Source organism: Mastigoproctus giganteus, chromosome 7, assembly GCF_048544385.1.
Source record: "Mastigoproctus giganteus isolate SK-2022 chromosome 7, ASM4854438v1, whole genome shotgun sequence".
NCBI classification, from domain to species: Eukaryota; Metazoa; Arthropoda; class Arachnida; order Uropygi; family Thelyphonidae; genus Mastigoproctus; species Mastigoproctus giganteus.
In genome coordinates, this window is record NC_143581.1 from 113,855,005 (window position 1) to 113,878,584 (window position 23,580).

The 23,580-nt window shown below is 40.7% G+C and overlaps 1 protein-coding gene across 1 annotated transcript in view; it reads right to left on the reverse strand.

The window, feature by feature from the left end:
• CCT7 (chaperonin containing TCP1 subunit 7) overlaps window positions 1-23,580 on the reverse strand; it is a 298,828-nt gene that overhangs the window by 140,965 nt on the left and 134,283 nt on the right. Inside the window, exon 7 of the mRNA XM_090377862.1 lies at window positions 4,952-5,116. Within this exon, the coding sequence (XP_090233988.1) occupies window positions 4,952-5,116 (165 nt within the window). The remainder of the gene's footprint in view (window positions 1-4,951; window positions 5,117-23,580) is intronic.

Sequence of the window (23,580 nt, forward strand, 5' to 3'; positions counted from 1 at the left end):
AAGAGGTTGTTGAAGTTAGTAGAGTTGGTTAGTCAATTAACCAACTCTACTAACTAAAGAAGGATGGATTTCCTTTCTGGGTTCTTATTTTAAGTGCGGAACCACATGAAATAAACAAAAGAGAAAATAACACAAGAAAAGAAATGAAACCATATCGCTTGGAAAGAGCACAGAGAGAAAATTGTTTGTCACTTGAGGCTGTGCATATAATAAGTAGATTTTTTTTTTTTTTTTTTTTGCCTTGAAAATTGCTGCTTAATCATACTTAATAAACAGATCAGTTGATCAGTCTCAAGTTGTTCTGTTCAAAGGATAAACTGCTTTGCATTATGAAGAGCTTGTTGAACTTCTCAGCAGTTAGATGTGATTCCATCTCTAACTTCCGTTTGAAAGCAGCTTCTTCCTTTCTTTGTTATTGACTCCTTTAGCTCTGAGATAATTCCTAATATTTGAAATATATATAGTCACTGCTGAAGTCACAAAATCTTGTAACTTTAGCAGCGACTGTGTTTCTGATTATGACTATTTCTGTCTTCTCTCCTTTTCTAAAAGTTCCTGAATTCTGTTTTTGTTTTTATATTTATAATTTCATATTTGCTCATTATGGTACTGATGAGAGTTCTACAATTTTGCAGCACCTTGTAGTTAGCATCTATTCTTCATAAAATTCGAAATCTGACTTGCTGTGTTTTTTGACCTAGCTTTGGCTTTTGACGAGGTTCCAGTTTTCCCATTGTTAGTAGTTCTTAAATCTTTTTTTTTTTTTGGGATTGTACTAGCTATATTATGGGATCTGTTGTTGGAAAGTGTTTTTTCTCATTTATAGACTACCACAGTTGGAATTCTGAAAGTAGCATTTTGTCAGCTTATTATTCCTTCAATGTTAGCTCTTTTCTCTGGAACAATGATAAGTTTATTCCACAGACAATGTAGCCTTGACTATGGAGTACAGTAGTTGCATGGTTCAACTAAAGATCAGTGATAATTTTCTGTTCAGGAGAAATTAATAAATTAATAGCATACTTCTATTGTTTTTGGTTAACTGTCAATTGCTCAGAGTCAAAATATAAGTTCAGTATATCTCCTTTTCTGGCTGATCATGCTTTACCTAAGGGTTTGGATTGGTTTGGGTTTTTTTGGCGCATAAGCAACTAAGTTGCTTATGCGCCAAACGTGTCAAAACCAGGTTATATAAAGTATAACAGGTTTACCTAAGGTGATAGCAACATTTTTCTCAAAATATCATTTAAAGTCAACTTTTTGTCAATGAGGATTAAGATTTTGAGGGCTTTTTGAACTCCAAGGTACATATTTACAAAATTTCTCATCACAAAATTATACTAAGTGCTTTGTGTTATATGTTGTTCCACTTATGATGTATGGATCAATGGTCTAGTCCTCTGCAGCCACAACTACTTTATGAGGCATTACTTCGAACTGAGCATACAATTGAGGTGGCTGTCTTGTAAGCTAAAACTAAACTAGCAATAGTTTATTCCATGACTATTTTTATAACAACAGAATACTATTGATCCAAATAAATCCAAACTTTAAGAAAGTGAAATCTATGTTTAATCTTCTTCAGACTAGACAGTTATCTTAATTCACAAACATTTATACATTGGAGAATTCCTAGGCCAGCTCTGCAAGGGACTCCAGCTTATGTTTCTCCCCAGTAAGGGGCGTCTCCGTAGCCAGGTGGGAAGGAGCAGCAGTGCGTAGTACACGCTTCTTGATCAGACCGGGGTTCGAGCCCATCACCACCAAATACGGAGGATGCGGAAAGGTCAGGGAATGACCACCCCATATCCCGGAGCAATATGGCCTTAGTTGCTAATGCTCCTAAAAAAAATAACAATAACAATCCCCAGTAAGGATCAATAGATGTAGGAACTGTTTTTTTTCTACAAAGCCATGATATGATTTTCCATATTGTGAATCAACTCAGATTCCAAACTGGGAGAACACGGTAACCCATTTATAACCCACTTTGTTCTTCCAAACACAGAAGAATGAAATGGATCATAAAATGATCAATCTTGTTTACAGTAGTGCCCGGATTAGCATTTGTATTGAAACCCACTCTTCTTCTCAATAACCTCGACAAGCTGCTGGAGATTTTAATTTTCATTTGTAAACCTCTATGTAGATTGCACCAAGGCATTTTATTTCTGTTATTTCACAACAAAAGATATCACTCACTCACACACCACGTATCTTCCACAGCGGTGCATTACAGTGAAATACGTATGACGAACTACTGCCTGCTCTTCAATTCAATTATTTCTACTCATTCTTTCAAAAATTTACAGAGATATTTTATCATAATGCAACAAAATAATAAGTATATATAGTACTCCCGTATGTAGATTGCAAAACCAAAAATTATATGCACAGACAGATCATTATATGCACTCTCTCTCTCTCACTGATACTATATGTGCATATTGGGGGAGGGGTTTGATTATGTAACTGAGCCATTCCTTGTTACATGCTGTAAACAATGCCTCAATATAGAAGAGCATCTGCTATAGGCAATCTCAAAATTTATTTTTCAAGAATTCAAAAAGTAAACCTAAAAACATACTAACAATTTCAAGAACTAGAAATATAAACCCAAAAACACAACTTCCGATGAATTCTGTAAAATTAGTTCTGTCTGATGAACATGATCAAAGTCTTTGCATTTAAGATGTGAGAAATACTGTATATTTGAGTAAAAATATGAGGAGTGATCATTTAATTCATGGACTGGTGCAAGATCTTAATTGTCATCATCAGAATCTTCTGTGGATTTCTCCTTCTCAAAATACTCTCCCATGAACTTTACACACTTTCGCCACCGCCATACCCACACGTTAAATACTTCTTGCAAAGCATTTTTCGAAAGACTGCAAAGTGCCCCTGTGAGCATTGTTGTCGGATTCGAAATGTTTGCCTCAGAGCTTTCCTTCAGACATGGAAACAAGAAAAAATCACACAGGGCTAAGTCCAGTGAATAAGAGGGATGTGGCAGAGCCTCAGCACCTATGGCAGTGATCACTGGTTGCACAATATTAACCATATGGGGCTTGACATTGTCTTGATGGAAAAACACTTCACACTGGAAAGTTTCTCACAAATGACAGCAAAGTTTGACTCTGAGAACATCAGAGTATGCTTCCTTATTCACAGTTGTTCCACGAGGCACAAAATGTGTAACAAGAATGCCTTTTATATCAAAAAACACCAGAACCATTAGTTTGTCAGCCAAACGAGAAGCTCACAATTTCTGAGGTCTTGGCGATCAGAATGCTTCAACTGACTCGACTTGTTTTTTCTCTGGATCATAGCGAAAAATCCAAGTCACTATTTGATCCTGTGTTTCAAAACAATCAATCATTTCTTTGCACAATTTCTTTGCTATTTTTGTTCTGGAGTCAAATTGTGTGAAATTCAGCGGCCATAGATTTGTGACATTTTCAGGTGACCTTTCACAATATTGTGAGCACTACTGTATGAAATGGACATTCTAACAGTTAATTCACGAAGTGTAATTTGCATGTCTTTATTCCAAGATTCTCTGGGTTTTTGCGATTTGCTCAGGAGTTATTGAAGAGGAAGATCTTTGTGATAGATGACCCAGGTCTTGGGTCATTTACAACAGACTCACTGAATCGCCTGTGCCATTTAAATATGGCTGTCCTACCAAGACACTTATTACTATATGCTTCATTCATGTCTTTAACTGTTTCTGATGCATTTAAATCACAGTGGATTTTGGGACATGCCCTACAAACTCCTGATGTCCTGTTCAACCAAGCCAAGCAGCCCCACAAAATTTAAACTAATAAATTTTTAACTGTTTCCGATGTGTTTCCTCTGAACAAAATAGCGAATCACATATCGCTGTTCAATCTGTATGTCCAACATGATACTTGCTTCAAAATGATTGTCAGCGACATGCAGCTAAAAAAACCTCTCCTCACACAACACTAGCTTGACAAGTACTGGATGTGCACACAGTCTGCTCAGTAGGGATAAGGGAGAGCACCTGTAGCAGCAGTTAAGAAGGAAAGTTCCAGTGGTAAACATAAATCTTGCACAAGTTCACGAATTAAATGATCACCACTCATACTTACATAATAAATTGTAAAATATTGGCGTTCATGTCTCTCTAACCTTAAGCATGTGCCTTGAATTCAAGTTTAGGATTTTATACTGTCTTTAATTCAACCTGAAATTTTTGGCTTTTTTTTTTTTTTTTTAAAGAATTTTTAGTGCTTCAAAGGAATGAACTGTACTTTCTTAAAAAGAAGGATGCAGACATACTTTTGGTGAACAGTGTGGTGTGTAGCTCTCAGATGAATCGCATATTTGATTATCGGACATTTGCTACCACCCATTCTCTATGGATGCTGGATAACAAAGCTTTTGATGTTTCAGAAAAAATTTCTATGTTGGCACATTTCAATACTTTGACATGCAGAAATTACAATATTCAAATATTTGGTCTGATATTACAGAAGTTTCTAACAATGCTATAAGAATTTTTTTTTTGTTCTGGATAATTCCTTGCATAGAAATCCTAACAGATTGATAGAAATTTCAACAACAACCACATTTATATTGATATTTCTTTTGTATATGAAATTGCCCTACTCATATGATATCAAAAAATTTGTTACTCAAAACTACAGATTCTGTAATTTTCTTCAACTGTGCGGCTCCTTCCAATTGATGTATTTATAATCTAAAATAGAAGAGATTAATCACTGAAAAGATTTTTGAAAATTTATTTACTCTCTGTGCATCTATTTTACTATTTCAAACTTTCAATGTTACCTACTAATTATAAAGTCAGACAGCAAGATGTTAGCATGAACATTGCCGACAGATAAGTTCCAATAATACCGATAATTCCCATGTACACACTTTACAATATATTAACAAAACTGCATTTCAAACTTACCCTCACACTTTCAACTTGAACTTCTGCATTTTCTTTCTCGGCTTTCAACTCAAGCTCAACATTTAACAGTGCTATCTTTGGGTTAAGATATTTCTTAGGTTGCATTTCAAATCCAGCATAAGAAAAGGTTTTCTTGAAAGCAACTCCAGAAATTAATTTAGATTCCTGTGCAGAAAAATATAAGTATATCTCTATCAATGCCAGGATCAGCAGATGGTCCCACATTTTATAAATATAAAAAAGCATGCACATACACAAATGCTAGGAGCATAGTAAATAAATTTAATGAACTTAATGATTAAGTCATGATATGCAGACACTATGGGGATATCAGAGATGTGGTGTAACTCAGACATAAAAGATGCAGAATATGAATATGGGCAGTACAATATGTACAAAAAACACATACAGGACAGGAGGGGAAGGATCATAATCTTAGTTAAGAAGCACATAAAATGTACAGCAGTGCATCCAGTCAACACAGACAGCCAGTTTGATGTGACATAAGCACTGGGAACACACAAAAAAAAAAGAGTACGAGTGGGTTATAGGAGTAATTATGGTGATAAGTATAACAAACAACTATACAAATTACAAAAGAAATGAAGTGGGCCAGTAAATCAAAATGTCTTATAATGGGGGATTTTAACTGATATTGACTGGAAACTTGTGTGAATTTATCCAATGACTATTTTCTAGAGCAGCATGTTGGAGAAGCAATACTCTTGATCTCTTTATCAGCAGCGACTCTTCGGGCATTAAGACATTAAGCGGGTGCAGTTGTGCGAACTGCTGTTAGAAGGTGGTGCATGGCATCCTCCACAGAGTTACCCTGCTTGAAGCCGAACTGTCTATCTGATTGGTTGCCTGCCTCGTTGTAGTATATGGTTAACCTATTGTAAATTAATATTTCATAAATTTTGCATAGCACTAGAAGGAGAGCCATTGGCCTATATGATTTTGGCCCAGTGGGTCGTTTCTTGGGGTTTTTCAATATTAATCTGAGTTTTGCAACTTTTCATGTTTTAGGGAATTCTGATTTTGTTAGACAACTTATACAGTTTGGTCAGTTTGTCTAGTGTAATCTGTGCGAACCTTTTGATGATCTCTGCTTCTAGGAGGTTGTGCCCAGAGCACTTTTTATTTTTAGTTTTGAGTAGTGCTGTAAAAGGGGGTTCTTCTATATGGACATTTGCATTAGTTATTATTGTTATTCATTATTTCAATCTAAGTTGGGGAATATTCCCTAGTCTCAGTTTGAAGAATACTTCAAGTATATTATTTACAGAATCTGCACAACACAAGGTTGGGGTTCCATCTATTCTTACAGTTGTTTCCAACCCCCCACCTTGGCAGCTTGGCGACTATTCTGTACACGACTCCCTAATGGTCAGTATTTCCAAAGGTCCCCACTAAGCGCCACCAGGATTCTTTCTTTTTAGGTTTGTTACTTCATAGTATGCTTGCATACTATGAATACACATAAACAGAAAGGTGGCCTTTGCCTACTTCTTGTAGTGGGAAAGTGCTACAGTAATTGATAAATAAAGAGAATGGTAGTTGGAACGAAATATAATCCATTCAAAGGCTCTTTGGATATAATGCTTTTTGGAATGCACAGAAATCGCTTGGTCACGGAACGTTTGGCACCCGGGCCTGATGCACTGCCTTCCTTGAGAGACTGTCTCTGAATTTTTGTATCCATTAGTAGTTATAGGGAGTGGCATCAGCTGGGTTGACACTTTGCCTTAGCCCTCACTTCGACCTAGGAGGAGGCAAGGCTGAAGGAGAGCAACTTTCATGATTCCCCCCTTTACCTCAAATGAGTTCTCCCCACATCATTATTCGAACTGGGGTCCATGATATTTCTGGTCAGTGTCGTAACCACCTGGCAAATTGCGTCCCTTTTAATTATAATTATTTTAAAACTTCCTCTTTTATAGGATTTTTTCCCACTCGTGAAAGGTACTGGTACCAAGTGCTTGGGGTAGTTCGTTGTGTCTGGTTACTATTATTATTGTTACTATTGTTGGATATTACTATTGTTACTCTCTTACTATCCTAGAGGTATTCAGCATCCTGGCTTTCTGGAGTTCCTTGTAAGTGTTCTCTGGGAGGCCTATTGCTGCTTGGTTCTTATGGAGGCTCTTTGGCAACATGCCAATGGTTGACATGGTGATCAGGATGGTCATTACTCATTCTGAATACCACATTTCTTTGACTTGCTGTCTTAGGTCTGTGTACCTCCTGATATTTTTCATGTAATGAGGGTCATGTCTGGTCTCGCGTGGGATCGTCTTGTCCATTATTATTGCACAGTGAGTGGAGGATCACTATAATGGCTTAGGTTCATGCTTGTAATACTTTCTTTGATCAACTGGTATTTTTGTGATAGTTTCGGATGTATTATTCTGGTCACCTGATCGTGTCTGAGTGTATTCCATCGATGTGATCATCCTGAACTCTGCAGTGATGTGCTAGTTTGTTTCTGGGGCCAAGTGACAACACTGACAAGTCACCTGTCACTCTGGTATTCCTGGTGGTGTATTCACTGTAGTTTCTGGTTTTGGTTATCCAGTCTTGAATGGTGGCACGAATCCTTTGGACTCAGGAAGAGTTTCCCCATTCGTGAGCCATGTGTTGGAAGCGATCTTATCTATGTAGTCTTGATTTAGGTCATTGTGCTGTCTACCATGGACTGCTTTTGCCTATCTTTCTGTCTTTGTTTCTTCTGTATGTGTGCGTGGTGTTTCCTTGTACCGATTGCAATACTTCTAGTACCAATCTACCAAGTCCTAAGACAGATGTCTTAGGACTTGGTAGATTGGTACTGGAAGTAATTGGACAGCCTTTTAATCACATTTTCTTGTTCAATGAGGTCATCCAGTTTGCTCTGTCCTTTCCAGGTATGGTTGGCTCTCGATGACCACCTTCCGGTGGTGTTGGCAGCTCTTTGTAATTGTTATCTTGGTCGATCTCATAATCTTGTCCAGCCAGTTGTTGTTCCAATCTATGATCCCGAAGGAGTATGTTGGTACTGGGACTACATAAATGTTTACGGCTATGACCATGTTCCAGTCATTCATAGGTGTGTGAAGTCAGCCGGTATCTACGCATTAGGCTTCTTTGGAACTGCCACGACTCTGTATGTCAACCAGCTTGAAGGCACCTATGCATATCTGAGTACTTTGTTGTAGAGTTGATCGAGCTCTTTGCTGATGAAATAAGAAGCAATTTTTAGACTAAAAAGAGGTATTGCATCAATTCCTGTGGTGGACTTGTCAGGTAGTGAATTTATTATTTTTATTAGTTGTTCTTCGGAAATTTCTGTATTACTAGTAGGTGAAGAAACGTTAAGCGCTTCGTTCTAAGGATAACCTTTGGACACACAGTGTTTTCAATTAAAACGCAGCACATGCTCACACCATTCCTGGACATCTAAAGACAGAGGGTGGTGCAAGTATTACTTGTGGACCACACACGTTTTCCCCTGGATAGCCAGCCATTCATGAAATTGTCAATAGCTGATTGTTCACTCTTCTGGAAATCCATCTTTGCTTTTGAAAATTTGGCATATGAGTCTTGTGAAGGTGACTTCTTGTAGGAGGCATGGGCTGCCTGTTTTTTCCTTAAGACCTTAGTCAGGAGGTCATTCCACCCTGGCTTTGAGTGGGGATTAAGGATGCATGTTTTGAACATTGCAGACTTGCAATGAATTCCACCCATCTCAAAAGCCATCAGGCAGCCTCACTGATGTTGAGCTCAGCCAGTACGTTCCAGGTAAAGTTGGAAAAGGGTAGTAACTTTTCCAATGTTAATGTATTTTGGATTGTGACAGTGTTTGTAGTATGTACTTGTGTACATGCATCCCTAGGTGCCTGCAGTGATTGGACAGAAGGAAGTTCTCAGTTACGGTCAGGGTTTCCTTTACCGAACAGTTTGAGAAGATGCACTGCGGGGTGGCATCGCCATGTGAGGGAGGAACATGAATAAGACCAATGACCATTTCTGACATGTTCAATGACAGCGTATCTAGGAGCGTCTTTGTCTTCTTTGTGGCTGGCAGTGGAAAGTTAAAGTCTCTGAGGACGATGAGCTTTTGCTGATGGTTGTTCGTGGATGACAGCCAAGCTGTCAGATTAAGGACACAATCCTCAGAAACTGGTGGAGGGACATAAACGGCACACCACACACAGAGATCAATAAACCAGCAATTCAGTAGATTCCAAGAACTGTTTCTATGTCACCTCCTGGATAAGTGGATGCCTTAATTAGGGGGAGTGAACTCCTTTGACAGATTGCTACACCGCCACCTTGTCTCCCAATTCTATTACATAGCCAAGATCAGAGGTGAAGCGCAGATAGCCAAGATCTGAGGTGAAGGTAGCAATTTACATTCATCTCTGAGCCAGGTTACAATCAGAAAGATGAAGTTGTACTCTGCACAGGAAAGTAAATGAAGTAGGCCATCTAGTTTGTTTTATGACACTGCTGACGTTTTGTAGAAAACATAGGATATTTACTTCCACCGAGGGTTGTAATATGCTGAGATTACTGAAATCTCATTCGGGGACTAATATTGCGTTCGATGTGCCCCATTGCTGGATATTCTGATTGGAATGCGACTAGTCTTATATTTGCTCGTCATATCCATGTTAGACATCCACGAATTGCACCCGCTCCGAGATATTGATATAATCTGGGAGGCTCAGCTAGAGAGGATAGGTAGTTGTGCTGGCGAAGTTATGCATTGTTGTGGAATGGGGTTTGGGCTTAGTGAGTTCTTAGCCTTTAGTCTTCCATTGTATGGCATCACCAGCCGGCCTCTGGGCCAGTATTCGGCATTGAGGTATAGTTGGTAATTGATTTTGCTTACCGGGTATGCCTAGTTCCTGCAATAATGCCTTTATTTGCTAACTTTTGTCAACGGATCCATTGCGTGAGTATTGCTGGCCACTTGGTGATTTTGTATTCTGAGGCTAGTATTAACTACTCATGTGTCAATCATGGTGGTCTTGCAGTTTCTGGAATGCCGTTGGTGTGGGGGATGTTTGCATTGGTGCAGCTCTGGGCATCTGTCATCGCTGTGCTCCATTCGTGTCTGCAATCTTGACTCTACAGGCGCTGTCTTTAGAGAGTGCAACTATTTCCATTTCAGGCAGTAGCGATAACTCAGGTGAGGGAGATATTTGGTTTTTAGGAGCATTAGCAACTAAGGCCATATTGCTCTGGGGATATGCGGTGATCATTCCCTGACCTTTCCGCATCTTCCGTATTTGGTGGTCACAGGCATGAACCCTGGTCTAATCAAGAAGTGTGTGCTACGCACTGCCGCTCCTGCCTACCTGGCTACGGAGGCACCAGGTGAGGGAGATGGGCATTCATGTGGGATGGGACAGGGGAGTCTAGTGTTCACGGGCAAGAGACCTTGCAGTAGGCTCAAGGACTTTGGTTGATAATCTTCAAGCTGGCTTAGACATTCTGCTAGCGAGCTATTTTCTGAATGCAGTTTTCTTAGAAGGCCTTCAATGATTTCAAGTTTCTCGGTGTTACACCTGCAAAAAGCGCAGCTGACTGAAGTCTGCGATTCCGTTTGAGTACAATTATCAGTAACCCCAGGCAAAAGCTTGCTGTTTATAGCTGGTTCACCAAGAGTGGATTTGTTATATGTGCGATATCATTAACTTCATTCAGCATTCCAGAGGGAGGCATGTGCGCCAAGGGAGCAGCCAATATGTCAGCTGTATCTGACGAATCACTATTTTGCTTGCGGCAGATTGCACATCTTCATTTTGATTTCCTCAGTTGTGCAGTCCATTTTAAATCTTTTATACCACTACAAATATGGCATTTCTTAGGTTCAGCAGCCCTTAATTTTGCTATTACATAAACACACCCATTGCATATCCCACTGGCATGAGAGAGAGAGAGAGAGATGATGGGGGGGATGTTATGTTGTTGCTATTTGGTTTTTAGGAGCATTAGCAACTAAGGCCATATTGCTCCGAGGACATGTGGTGGTCACAGGCTCGAACCTCGGTCTAATCAAGAAGCATGTGCTACGCACTGCCACTCCTGCCCACCTGGCTAAGAAGGTGCCAGTGACAGGGGGGGTAAAAATTGTGTGTGTGTATATAAATAGAGACAAATATATTATTATCAGTGTATTAGGCAGAGGAGCTAAACTGTCAGGTTCAATTACCATGGAAAAATTGAGAACACAGGCATGGTAAAAGCAGAGTACCTGAAATAAAATGAAATTAAGGTTTAGCATAAAAATAAATGATAGTATCTAAAGTCATGGGTCCTAGGACTTTAACTCCTTCATCAAAGAGTCGGCAGCAAAATCATAGGAGCCACCTCAATAAGCAGTGTCCCTGTTTCTGTTATGATGTACATGTTAAAAAGTGTGTATGTATACATCACAGCCGGCTCAACAGAGACCAAAAGGAAGGATTAAAATTAAGAAATATATAAAAAATAAAAATAAATAAAGTAAAGTTAAAAAGCTAAAATAATGCCGATAGAATCCTGTAAAAGAAAAGGGTACGGTTCACTTTGACAAAGTGAATTGTACCTGTGTGCGAGGAAGTAAGCTATTAAACAAATGAGGCAAAGTGCCAGCACAGGGAGAAACAAAACTAATAAAGTAGCGTGGAGAAGATACTAAACTTTGTTTAAGAAGAAAAAAGTAGCGATAGACGAATAGCATCTTGAAATTGCTTTCGGCCAGCCTAATCGTGCACGAGAAATAAGTTATTATTAGCTACATGGTGCAAGGAAGCCTGAGGGTTATGCTGCACCAGCCAAAAAAAAAAATTCCCTGAGTTACCCTGAGAGAGAGAGAGACAAAGTCAAACGTAGAAGGGAATCACCAAGAAAGAGAAGAATGATGATATTCAGCTCAGGACCCTGGGTGTGCCAAGCCCATACTCACCAGATTTTGTAGTAATTAAGGACAGTAGAAAGCAATTGGAAGAGTGGGAAATACAATTATGCCCGGGCTGTCCGGGGTTGCAAAACCCATTCCACGGTCAGTCCCTGGACAAATGCCTCATGTGTTTAAGTCAGTAATGGTATTGTTATTGAAGAAATGTAACAAGAAGGAAAATAGAGATAAAAATAAAGTTTTGCCTACTTTATTTTCCTTCTTGTTACATTTCTTCAATAACAACTGCCAGCTGCACTGGATAAAAGTGAATGTGATGGTGTGCCATAGCACGTGATCAGTGATGGGCAGGGCAATGAATCACAAATCAGTCGCTCAGTTATTGTATTCAGTTGACAGCTGCTGCTAGCATTGTCCACACATACACTTTACATCACTTCTTTACCTGGTGTATTGCTTTGTTTTTAGTGTTTTTACTTGTTTTTATTCATTTATTTATTTTTTGTGGTTTTGGATTAACAGAAGATGGCAACAAAAAGAAAGAGCGTTACCGTGTCGATGGAACAAAAACTGAACGCACTTTTTTCACATTGATATGGGGGAAAGTTTAGAAAAGATTGCTCTTGATATAGGGGTGGCAAAACATACTGTTTCTGATAAAAAAAAAAAAAAAAAAAAGCAATCGAAAACTTTTGTGCAAAAATGGTGGCCAAACACAGATTAGGAAATAGAGCTAGCATTAAGCAGGCAAAAAATGAAAATTGAAAGAGGCTTTATACATTTGGTTTTGTTAAGAACAGCAGCAAGGGATTCCTCTTTCAGGCCCAATCTTTCAATTAAGGGCTCTTAGCCGTAATGAAAAGTTAGGATGTGACCCGTCTTTTACTGCGATTTTGGGGTGGTTATCATGGAATCCGACATCACAGAATTACAGGTGAAAGTCTTTCTGGTGATTGTGTTGCAAGCAAAGAATTCAAAGTACAGTTTCTCAAGAGAAATTTATTATAGTTACACACAGAGCGTACAAATAAAGAAGAAATATATGAGCTTTCGGCTATATGGTAGCCTTCATCAGAATTAAAAATACATGAATGGCAGTTGGAATGAAGATGTGCACTGCCAGGTGCGTGAGACGCGAGGTTTAATTGTTTGTTGACGTCTGTGGCTGTGACGCATGATGACGTGGCCAGCGTTTGTCCAATGATAGAACTACTGACTCTGTGATCGGGTTGACTTGGCAACCACTGTTCCTGTTCAAGGATTTATCCGAAGATTTTATATTTAACGATTCCAACCAGGTACGCTTTAGGTAATGGTGGGATCTGTCTACCACCACGACATCGCGGTGTGGGTCGATGTCGTGGTGGGTTGTCCAGACATGTTCGGCGATAGCTGAGTGTTCTATATCCGCTAAACGGATCGCTCTTTTGTGCTCCGAGAGACGTTTCTCGAGTCGACGTCCAGTCTCTCCAAAGTAGCAGCTAGTGCAGTCACGGCAAGAGATGCGGTAGACCAAACCGCTCTGCAGAAGGGTGGGGACAGGTGTTTTCACGTTGGAAATGAAAGAACGCAGTTTCTTGCCTGGGAGTTGGATGCACTTTATTCCGTGCGTTCTCAGGATTCTACCGATCTGTTGTGACAGGTTGGGGTAGTATGGGATGAATGCCCTCGTGGATGGCTCGTCACTGTTGGTGTTGTAGCTGGTCGTCACGATGTCACGTGTCTGTAGATCACACCTGTCGAGGACGTCAATGGGGTAGCCACACCTCGTAAGGTCTACTTTGACCCTAGTGACCTCTTTGCGTCTTTCATCAGCGGAGCTGGAGTGTGTCCAGGCGCGAGTAAGCAAGGTTCGGGCAGTGGAGAGGAGGTGGCCTCGCGCGTGTGCTGACCGGAAGTTGGTAAACTGGCCAGCACACATGGGCTTATGATAAACTGTAGTCCTCAGGTATGTGCCTTCACGTCGGACAAGTGTATCTAGGTATGGTAAAGAGTTGTTCGACTCCAGCTCAATCGTGAATTTTATGAAGGGCGATAGTGAGTTGAGGTATGATAGAAGTCGCTGACCTGAGTCTCTAGGGATGACCACGAACACATCGTCAACATAGCGACACCAAAAGGCGATGTGATCTGGTGCGTGTGCAAACGCACGTCCCTCTAACTCCTCCATCACGATGTTTGCTGTGACTGAGCTGACAGGGGAACCCATGGCCGTGCCATGTATCTGCTGGTAGACTGAGTCATTAAATATGATCGCACCCCCTGTTAAGCACAGTCTGAGGGCGGCGGAAATGTCATCGGGTGTGAGACCAGTTCTTTCGTTGAGGGTCCTATCATTGTCCAAGAGTTGTTTTGCACAAGAAATGGCAAGTTCCACAGGGATGGAAGTAAAGAGCGATATGACGTCGAACGATGCCATAACTTGATCCTGCGAGATGGATACAGTGCGAATCCTCTTTATGAATTCAACACTGTTGGAGACGGTGTGGGTGGTCTTGCCAACTAGAGGAGAAAGAAGTCTCGAGACAAATTTAGACAGCTCGTAAGTCGGTGATCCACAGCAGGATACAATTGGTCTCAGTGGTGTGTCTTCTTTGTGCACTTTCGGTAGGCCGTAAAACCGTGGGATCTGACATCCGGAAGCACGGAGGTGATTACGGGTTGACTGTGTGATCTTCCCTTGTTTCAGCCAACTGTTGATGAGGATATTCACCTCTGATTCCCATCGTTCTAAAACTCTGTTGGGGTTGATGGTCAGGGGTTTGTATACGGTAGTATCTCGTAAAAGTAGTAGCGCTTTCGCCATGTAATCAGTGTGATCCATTACAACCGTACGGCGGCCTTTGTCTGCCGGTAGAATGACGATGGACGAATCCTGTTTCAATGCCTTGAGGGCAGAAAACTGTGTACGGTTGAGGTTAGAAGAGACGGGGCGAGCACGGTGTAGAACTGCTGCAGTCTTCAAGCGGATTGTGTTGGCTACATCTTCTGGGAGGCGTGATAAGCTGGCTTCCACACCTAAGGCGATGTCGGTGATCGGCGGGTGCTTAGGAAGAACGGCAAATGTCATGCCAAGAGTCAATAAGTTTATTTGGTCCGCAGATAACTGTTTGCTGCTTAGGTTCAATACGAAGTCCGTGGAATTAGTGAGAGGGGTATTACGTTGGCTGCGAAATTGACGGGATTCATTAATCAAATTACAAAACTGACATCCGTGCTTCCGGATGTCAGATCCCACGGTTTTACGGCCTACCGAAAGTGCACAAAGAAGACACACCACTGAGACCAATTGTATCCTGCTGTGGATCACCGACTTACGAGCTGTCTAAATTTGTCTCGAGACTTCTTTCTCCTCTAGTTGGCAAGACCACCCACACCGTCTCCAACAGTGTTGAATTCATAAAGAGGATTCGCACTGTATCCATCTCGCAGGATCAAGTTATGGCATCGTTCGACGTCATATCGCTCTTTACTTCCATCCCTGTGGAACTTGCCATTTCTTGTGCAAAACAACTCTTGGACAATGATAGGACCCTCAACGAAAGAACTGGTCTCACACCCGATGACATTTCCGCCGCCCTCAGACTGTGCTTAACAGGGGGTGCGATCATATTTAATGACTCAGTCTACCAGCAGATACATGGCACGGCCATGGGTTCCCCTGTCAGCTCAGTCACAGCAAACATCGTGATGGAGGAGTTAGAGGGACGTGCGTTTGCACACGCACCAGATCACATCGCCTTTTGGTGTCGCTATGTTGACGATGTGTTCGTGGTCATCCCTAGAGACTCAGGTCAGCGACTTCTATCATACCTCAACTCACTATCGCCCTTCATAAAATTCACGATTGAGCTGGAGTCGAACAACTCTTTACCATACCTAGATACACTTGTCCGACGTGAAGGCACATACCTGAGGACTACAGTTTATCGTAAGCCCATGTGTGCTGGCCAGTTTACCAACTTCCGGTCAGCACACGCGCGAGGCCACCTCCTCTCCACTGCCCGAACCTTGCTTACTCGCGCCTGGACACACTCCAGCTCCGCTGATGAAAGACGCAAAGAGGTCACTAGGGTCAAAGTAGACCTTACGAGGTGTGGCTACCCCATTGACGTCCTCGACAGGTGTGATCTACAGACACGTGACATCGTGACGACCAGCTACAACACCAACAGTGACGAGCCATCCACGAGGGCATTCATCCCATACTACCCCAACCTGTCACAACAGATCGGTAGAATCCTGAGAACGCACGGAATAAAGTGCATCCAACTCCCAGGCAAGAAACTGCATTCTTTCATTTCCAACGTGAAAACACCTGTCCCCACCCTTCTGCAGAGCGGTTTGGTCTACCGCATCTCTTGCCGTGACTGCACTAGCTGCTACTTTGGAGAGACTGGACGTCGACTCGAGAAACGTCTCTCGGAGCACAAAAGAGCGATCCGTTTAGCGGATATAGAACACTCAGCTATCGCCGAACATGTCTGGACAACCCACCACGACATCGACCCACACCGCAATGTCGTGGTGGTAGACAGATCCCACCATTACCTAAAGCGTACCTGGTTGGAATCGTTAAATATAAAATCTTCGGATAAATCCTTGAACAGGAACAGTGGTTGCCAAGTCAACCCGATCACAGAGTCAGTAGTTCTATCATTGGACAAACGCTGGCCACGTCATCATGCGTCACAGCCACAGACGTCAACAAACAATTAAACCTCGCGTCTCACGCACCTGGCAGTGCACATCTTCATTCCAACTGCCATTCATGTATTTTTAATTCTGATGAAGGCTACCATATAGCCGAAAGCTCATATATTTCTTCTTTATTTGTACGCTCTGTGTGTAACTATAATAAATTCCTCAATGAATCCAGAGCGCGTAGGCCTGTTTCGTTATACAGTTTCTCAAGTTTATTAGTGAAGAAAGTTTAGTTACAGGCCAAATTTTTAATGCTGACGAGGCTGGATTATTTTCAGAATGTTACCCAAAAAAACACACTTGCCTCAAAACTTAACTCTTCTACCCTTATCAAATGCTGGAAAAAACTTTGGCCTGATGTTCCAATGGAAAGATCTGAGGAGGAAATGGATATTTCTTTGGATCCTGATGATGACAAGGATGATAATGATTTTGTTCAGTTATTTCAACGTTTAGGGGGTTGTTCAGATGTAACAAATGAAGACATTGCCACATGGATAATCCTCACTGAGGATCTAGGACATCAGATCCGCACTGAGGACGAAATCGTGCAAGCATGATGATCATCATCATCGTTGCAAGCTAATGAAGACAACAACTCCGATGATGAGGTGTGTGAGGAAACAACTGCTGCGAGTCACACTGAAGCAACCAGAATGCTGGAGAAGCTACAGATTTATTTTGAGCGACAGAATGACAAACAGCTGGTGAGCTTCTGACTTTGAAGTAAGCAGAGAAAGGGGAAACCCCTGTGCCGTTTGACACTAAACACACTGACCTTGAAGTAAATCAGTTTCTAGAGGATGCCCACAGGGATCGGTTTTGGGTTCTCTGCTGTGGAACGCTGTGTTGGATCAATGGTTGATCAAGAATTATGAGGGATATGTTAATATAGCTAATGCAGATTTGTTATTGGAATGCCTGAACATTCCAGGGCTGATTTGGAAAATAAAGTGCAGCTTATATTGGAGGACTTCTTTTTGCACGCAAAAATGAATAAATTAAAATTTTCACCCAGCAAAACATGTTTCGTAGTGTTTAGAAAGCATTTTGATTATCGCAGGTCACCTTGTGTTCTTTTTGAATGGGGGTCCAGGTTCCTTACATTTCCCAAACATGACAATCTGTCATGTTTGGGAAATGTAGGGAATCAAAAATGACAATCTGTCATCAATTATCAATCCTTGGGATTGATAATTGATGACAGATTGTCATTTTTGCCACATGTTACTAAAATGAATGAGAAGGAAAGAAATTTTACATCTTCAACTGCTTGGATTTCCAGAAAAGAGTGAGGATTAAGTAAAAAGATTTTATCCCTTTATTACAACATATTCCTACTGATAGTATCTTATACCGCTGGATGTTCTTTAAAGTGATTATAGTTAAGATTGCATCGAAACTCGTATCATTACAGCGCACAATGCAGTTGACAATAACTTCTGTACCTATAACAGTATCGAATAATGCCTTGCAGGTATTTTACCACTGGACATATATTGCTTACCATGGCTTGCTGTATAAACTAAGAAGGGAATATGTTAGATATTATCTTGCTAATAATATCAAATAAGAGAAGTCACGTATTTGGAACCACTTAATAGGAATTTGGCAGTGTAGATGGGACACTAGTGAACATGACGTTACCAAAAGATATATTAGAGCAGTGGAATATGTGTTGCAGCGGTCTTGGTCCTTTTTTTTTTTTTAACAAGTCACGGATCACTTCAAGCTAAATTATTTGAGAGAGGATTGGAGCTGGACCTCTTCTGCTCCTGTGGGACTCAAGAAATCTGGACAATGTAATGTTCTTTTGTGTAGAGTACACAGCAGAACGTAGACTTCTCTTGACCAGCATTCCAAATTTAAATGAAGATAATGTGTCTGTCCTTCACGAGGACATTGATACATTTAAAGTGTTCCAGGAGTTTTCAATCGCAGTCTTCAAAAGACAAACTGTAGTGCGATCTGCTATGCACTGAACCCAGCTCATTGTGCTAGGCTTGGTTTGGATGTACTTTGAACTTGACCCCGAACTTTGAACCTTTGTTATCTTTTGTCAACTGGATTCTGGCAGGCTAGCATTGAATTTTGTTGTCATGTCTGGCCTCTCAGTTTATTTACCACTTTATTATGAGCTTAAGCCAGGAAGCCACCTTGCCACACAGAGAGAGAGAGAGAGAGAGAGAGAGAGAGAGAGAGAGAGAGAGAGAGAGAGAGAGAGAGAGAGAGAGAGAGTAAATACATATAAATAAATCAGTCAGTCCTCGTATAGCACGATAGTTGTGTCCCTAGAAACCCTCGTGCAATATAAACAACAGGCCCTATGGGAAAAATAGGGTTAGGTGCCGACCACCCAAGATTGAACACACATTTGTAACCAAAACATTACCAAACACAATAAACTATCGTAATAAAATACATAAGTATTTTATTACGACTATTACGTAATAAAATATTGCTAATGCTTTTGCTTCTATCGTAAGCAAACTTGTTTTTTGTTTGATTTTCTATCCAAACAGATGACAGCCATTCCCATCTCTTCCAATTCTTTGTGTCTTAATCTAATGGATTTTAATTACACTTTGAGTTGTTCCTGCTATGAAAGTTTTTATTTTCTCTGTGTTGCCTCATTTAGGCATGTAGCACGTGCAATATTACATTCATTTCGCTCAAAGCGTTTCACAATTTCATATTTTTTCTTTATCAACAGAGGCGGACTGGCCATAAACCTTACCGGGGAAACCCTGGTGGGCCAGAGGCCAGTGTGATTTTGGCCATAAACCATAGTATGAGGCCGCTACAAATTTTCCCCGGTAAGAATTTTTGACTCAGTCCGCCTCTGTTTATCGATATTGCTTTTCTTTTTCTCTCTGAATCTGTAGTGTCTTCCCCAGGACGCTTCCTTTTAATACCTTTTAAGTATTTTACTCATTTTTTAGAGAATAAAACACAATTACAAAATGAGGAAGCACGCTTGATACACATAAACAAAGCTCGCACGTGTAACAACTGAATAAACAACACCATAAAGGTAGAGACACACTATGAACACTCACTAGCTCACATTTTACTAAAGCACATTTCTGGGGGTTACTACCATAAAACAATAAAAACAATTTCCAGCTGCATTCCTGCTAGTGGAATCTGTTATAAACTGGTAGTAAACTCGATCTAATTGCGTTTGCGATAATACCAATGCGATAATTATGGTGAAATGTGTCTCCCCTTCACTGATATAAAAAAACATAAATACATTTTCAGAATCTTCTCTTCATTCCTATCATGTTGCGTTCAGTTGGAGCGATTCCATGTTCGACTGCTGTTTCTTGTAAACACAAGGAAAATCGTGCATAAGCGGAATTCGGAACGATATCATGTTATATACGAAATCGTTCCTCTCTTTATAAATCTGTATGATCGAATTCATGTAGTGTAAACATGTGTTATATGAGGACTGACTGTATATAACCCTGATGTTATGTTGTTTGTTATTTTGGTTTTTAGGAGCATTAGCAACTAAGGCCATATTGCTCCGGGAATATACGGCGGTCATTCCCTGACCTTTCTGCATCCTCTTGTATTTGGTGGTGACGGGCTCGAACCCCAGTCTAATCAAGAAGCATGCGCTACACACTGCTGCTCCTTCCCACCTGGCTACGGAGGCGCCATATAACCTTGAAGCATCTGCGAGTACATGTGGCCCAAAAACAAGTTTCAAAATTAAAACAAAAAATATTGAGGATTATTTCAAGTAAAAACTTCTCAAAAACAGTTATTTGTTTTGTGTTGTAATATTTTTGTGTAATATAATGTTCTACATTAAAACTTTATTGCTTTGTACAGTTATTTTATTTACTCATCATATTCTTTTACGTTTTATAATTTTTACTTTAAAATAAAAACCAATTTAGTTAAAATTTTGTTATTTAGTAACTTTAAATAAAAACTGGTACGTTAAAGATCTCTTCCAGTAAATATGGACTTTCACTAATCCAGACCGAGTGCAGTCCTGTCAAGTCTGGATCAATGGAATTCTAATGTATATAAAAAAAAATCATAAAATAGAAAATATAAGAAAAAATTGTAAAACTTCAGTGAATGTAGTGTAAATGAGTGATAATAATTGCTTCTCTTTTCCAGCCTCCTCACCAAATAGACTGATGGGCGTGTAGACCAGCAATGGCCTCATGGTCATACAAGCCGACAGCACATTGTAGCTTTTCTCAGCCGGCGTGGTGTGGGAGGCAGACACTGGCCACTAGGAGTATACCCCTGGCCAGTGTGAGACAGAGCTCCAAACAGGTGCTTCAACATAGACAATCCTTTCTCAGTCCTACCACTTGGGGTGGTTGTTATCTTTCCCCAACCCCTCCCTTTTGCATGGTGGTTCGTCTTTTAACTCGCAAACCCTTGTCCAGGAGGGCATAGTGTACTGGACACCCCTCCTTCAACCAGGTGGGCACCTCTGCTACAGCCCCCTATCCCTCTACCTCTTTTATCTCACCCTCTTCCTATCTCCCCACTGCTTCCTTTCAAACTTTACTACTTTTTTTTTTTTTTTTTTTTTTTTTGTGTATACGGAAAGTGCCAAGAGGAAACAGACAGCTGGATATTTCATTAAAAACAGAAATTTCTACAGGAACATTGGAAAACAGGAAAAGGAAGATAAGACAGCAGATCCTGTGAGCGTAAGGCATGTGAGGAGTTCTGGAGTAACCAGCAGGGCAGCAAAGTTAGCCACAATGGCCAACTGTGGATACATCTAGAACAGAAGAAAAACAAGGACGTACTAGAGATGACAGAATGGAAAATTTGGGAGGAAGAAGTACAAAACGGTCAATCAGAAAGTCCCACATCTGGCAAACCCCAGGAATATATAACATCCACAACTACTGGTAAAAAGAGTTCAGCTGTACAGAGGTATTTAGCAGAGCAATTCACCCAGATGATAATGCACCTTGACCCAATCCCAGAATCTCTGACTCAAGGAACAACCTACCTAAAGGTTAAGGAAAAACACACCATAAACCCAGCAGAGTACAGATCGACCACCTGTCTCCCAACAAAGTAAAAGATCCTCACAAGCTGCATATCTAAGAAGATCAGACCACTTGAAGAGCCAGAACTTCATGGCTGAACAGAAGTAATGTAAGCAGATGAGCAAAGGATGCAAAGAGCAAATAACCTTTCATGCTGCAGTTATGCAGCAAGTCTACAAGAAGCACAACCAGTACACAGCCTACAAGTCCTTTGATTCCATGCCCTACAGCTGACTGACAAAGACAGTGAAGATCTACAAAGTGAACCTGACACACTTCCTAGAAGCAACCATGGTGAAATGAAGAACCACCATCAAGGTTAAGAACATCACAACAAAACCGATACACATCAGAAGAGGAATCTTCCAGAGTCCAATGTAGTCCACTAGAACTGAACCCACTGTCTATCACACTCAATAACAGCAAGTAAGGATATACCCTAAAATAAGGGAGGAAGAACCTGTAAACTCTCTCTCACCTAATGTACATGGATGATATCAAACTTTATGATGCTACTGAGAATCAACTACACCAGCTACAATACATCACCAAAGATTTCAGAACTGACATCAGGATGTAATGAGGACGTTAAGTTGGCCAAAACTATCAGATGAATACCAGGTGAAGAGATTGAAACCATGACAGAGGGAGAGACCTACAAATATCTGGGGATGATGCAGGCAACCAGTTAGAATCGAAAGAGATGAATGCCTGCCTGACTGAGAAGCCTGTTGAAATCAAAGCAGAATAACAGGAATAAATAGCCTTAAACACTCAGAGTCTCAGTACTAAAGTATTCCCTTGGGATCATAGGCTGAGCCAACAAAGAGCTGGAGATTATGAGATTGACCGGGATAATGATGATATAGAGCTGCCATCACCAACTGAAGTTGCCATTCGAGAGACCGACCATAGCCCGGAAAGGGTGGAGGGGACTGACTGATGTCACTGAACAAGAGAGGACTATTAACAACCTGCAGTAATACTTCCAGGAAAAAACAGCACCAACATACCAATCCATAAGAAAGACAGACGACACAAATCACTCAAACTTAACAAGGAGATGCCCTCACCTAGACAAGGAACAAACACACAAGATGGATGAAGGCACTCCATGTCAGACAACACAATAACCTCTTGAGCCATGCATTAAATGCCTATCTGCAGAGATGAGATGGCATTTAATGCATGGATCAAGAATGGAAGGCTCTTTCCCAAGACCAAACGATTAGTGTTCACCATCCAAGATAAGGTAATCAATATCAGGAATTACAGGAAATATATTACCAAGAATCCAAAGTGACAAATGACATGACAACAATGCCACCTGGCTTCAGAAACAATTTGGCACATCACTGTGGGATGCAGGGCAATCAACCCAGACAAAGCTAATCAGAACCATCAGAAGCTAGTGCAAAAATAGTAGTTGATAAAAGTGAACCATGTTACAAGTATGAACATCAGGCTATAGAGACCCATACTCACAAACTATACTTGAACCATGCACAACAGACCAGATATAACTCTCTTTGACAAGAAGGAAAGGACTGACTATCTGATTGACATAGTAGTGCCCAACATCAGCAACTTCCAGAAAACCTACAAGGGGATAAAAAAAAACATATATATATATCCAGGAATTACACACACACGAGACAGGAAGTCAGAGAAACATTTCATATGGAATAAGTATTGACCATCCAGACCACAATGTCATCCGCCGGCTTGATGCCAAAGAGCCTCCATGAGAACGAAGCAGCAAAAGGCCTCCAAGAGAACATGTACATGGAATTCCTGAAAGTCACAATACTCAACACCTGTACGATAGCAAGAGAGTTCCTCAACTAATAAATATAATAATAGTAATCAGACATAAATAACCACCCCATGCACTTGGTACCAGTACCTGTTGTGCGAAGGGAAAAAAATCCCATAAAGGAGAAATAGTCATAATAGTTGTGTGCGTGTTTGTACATAATACACATACATATACT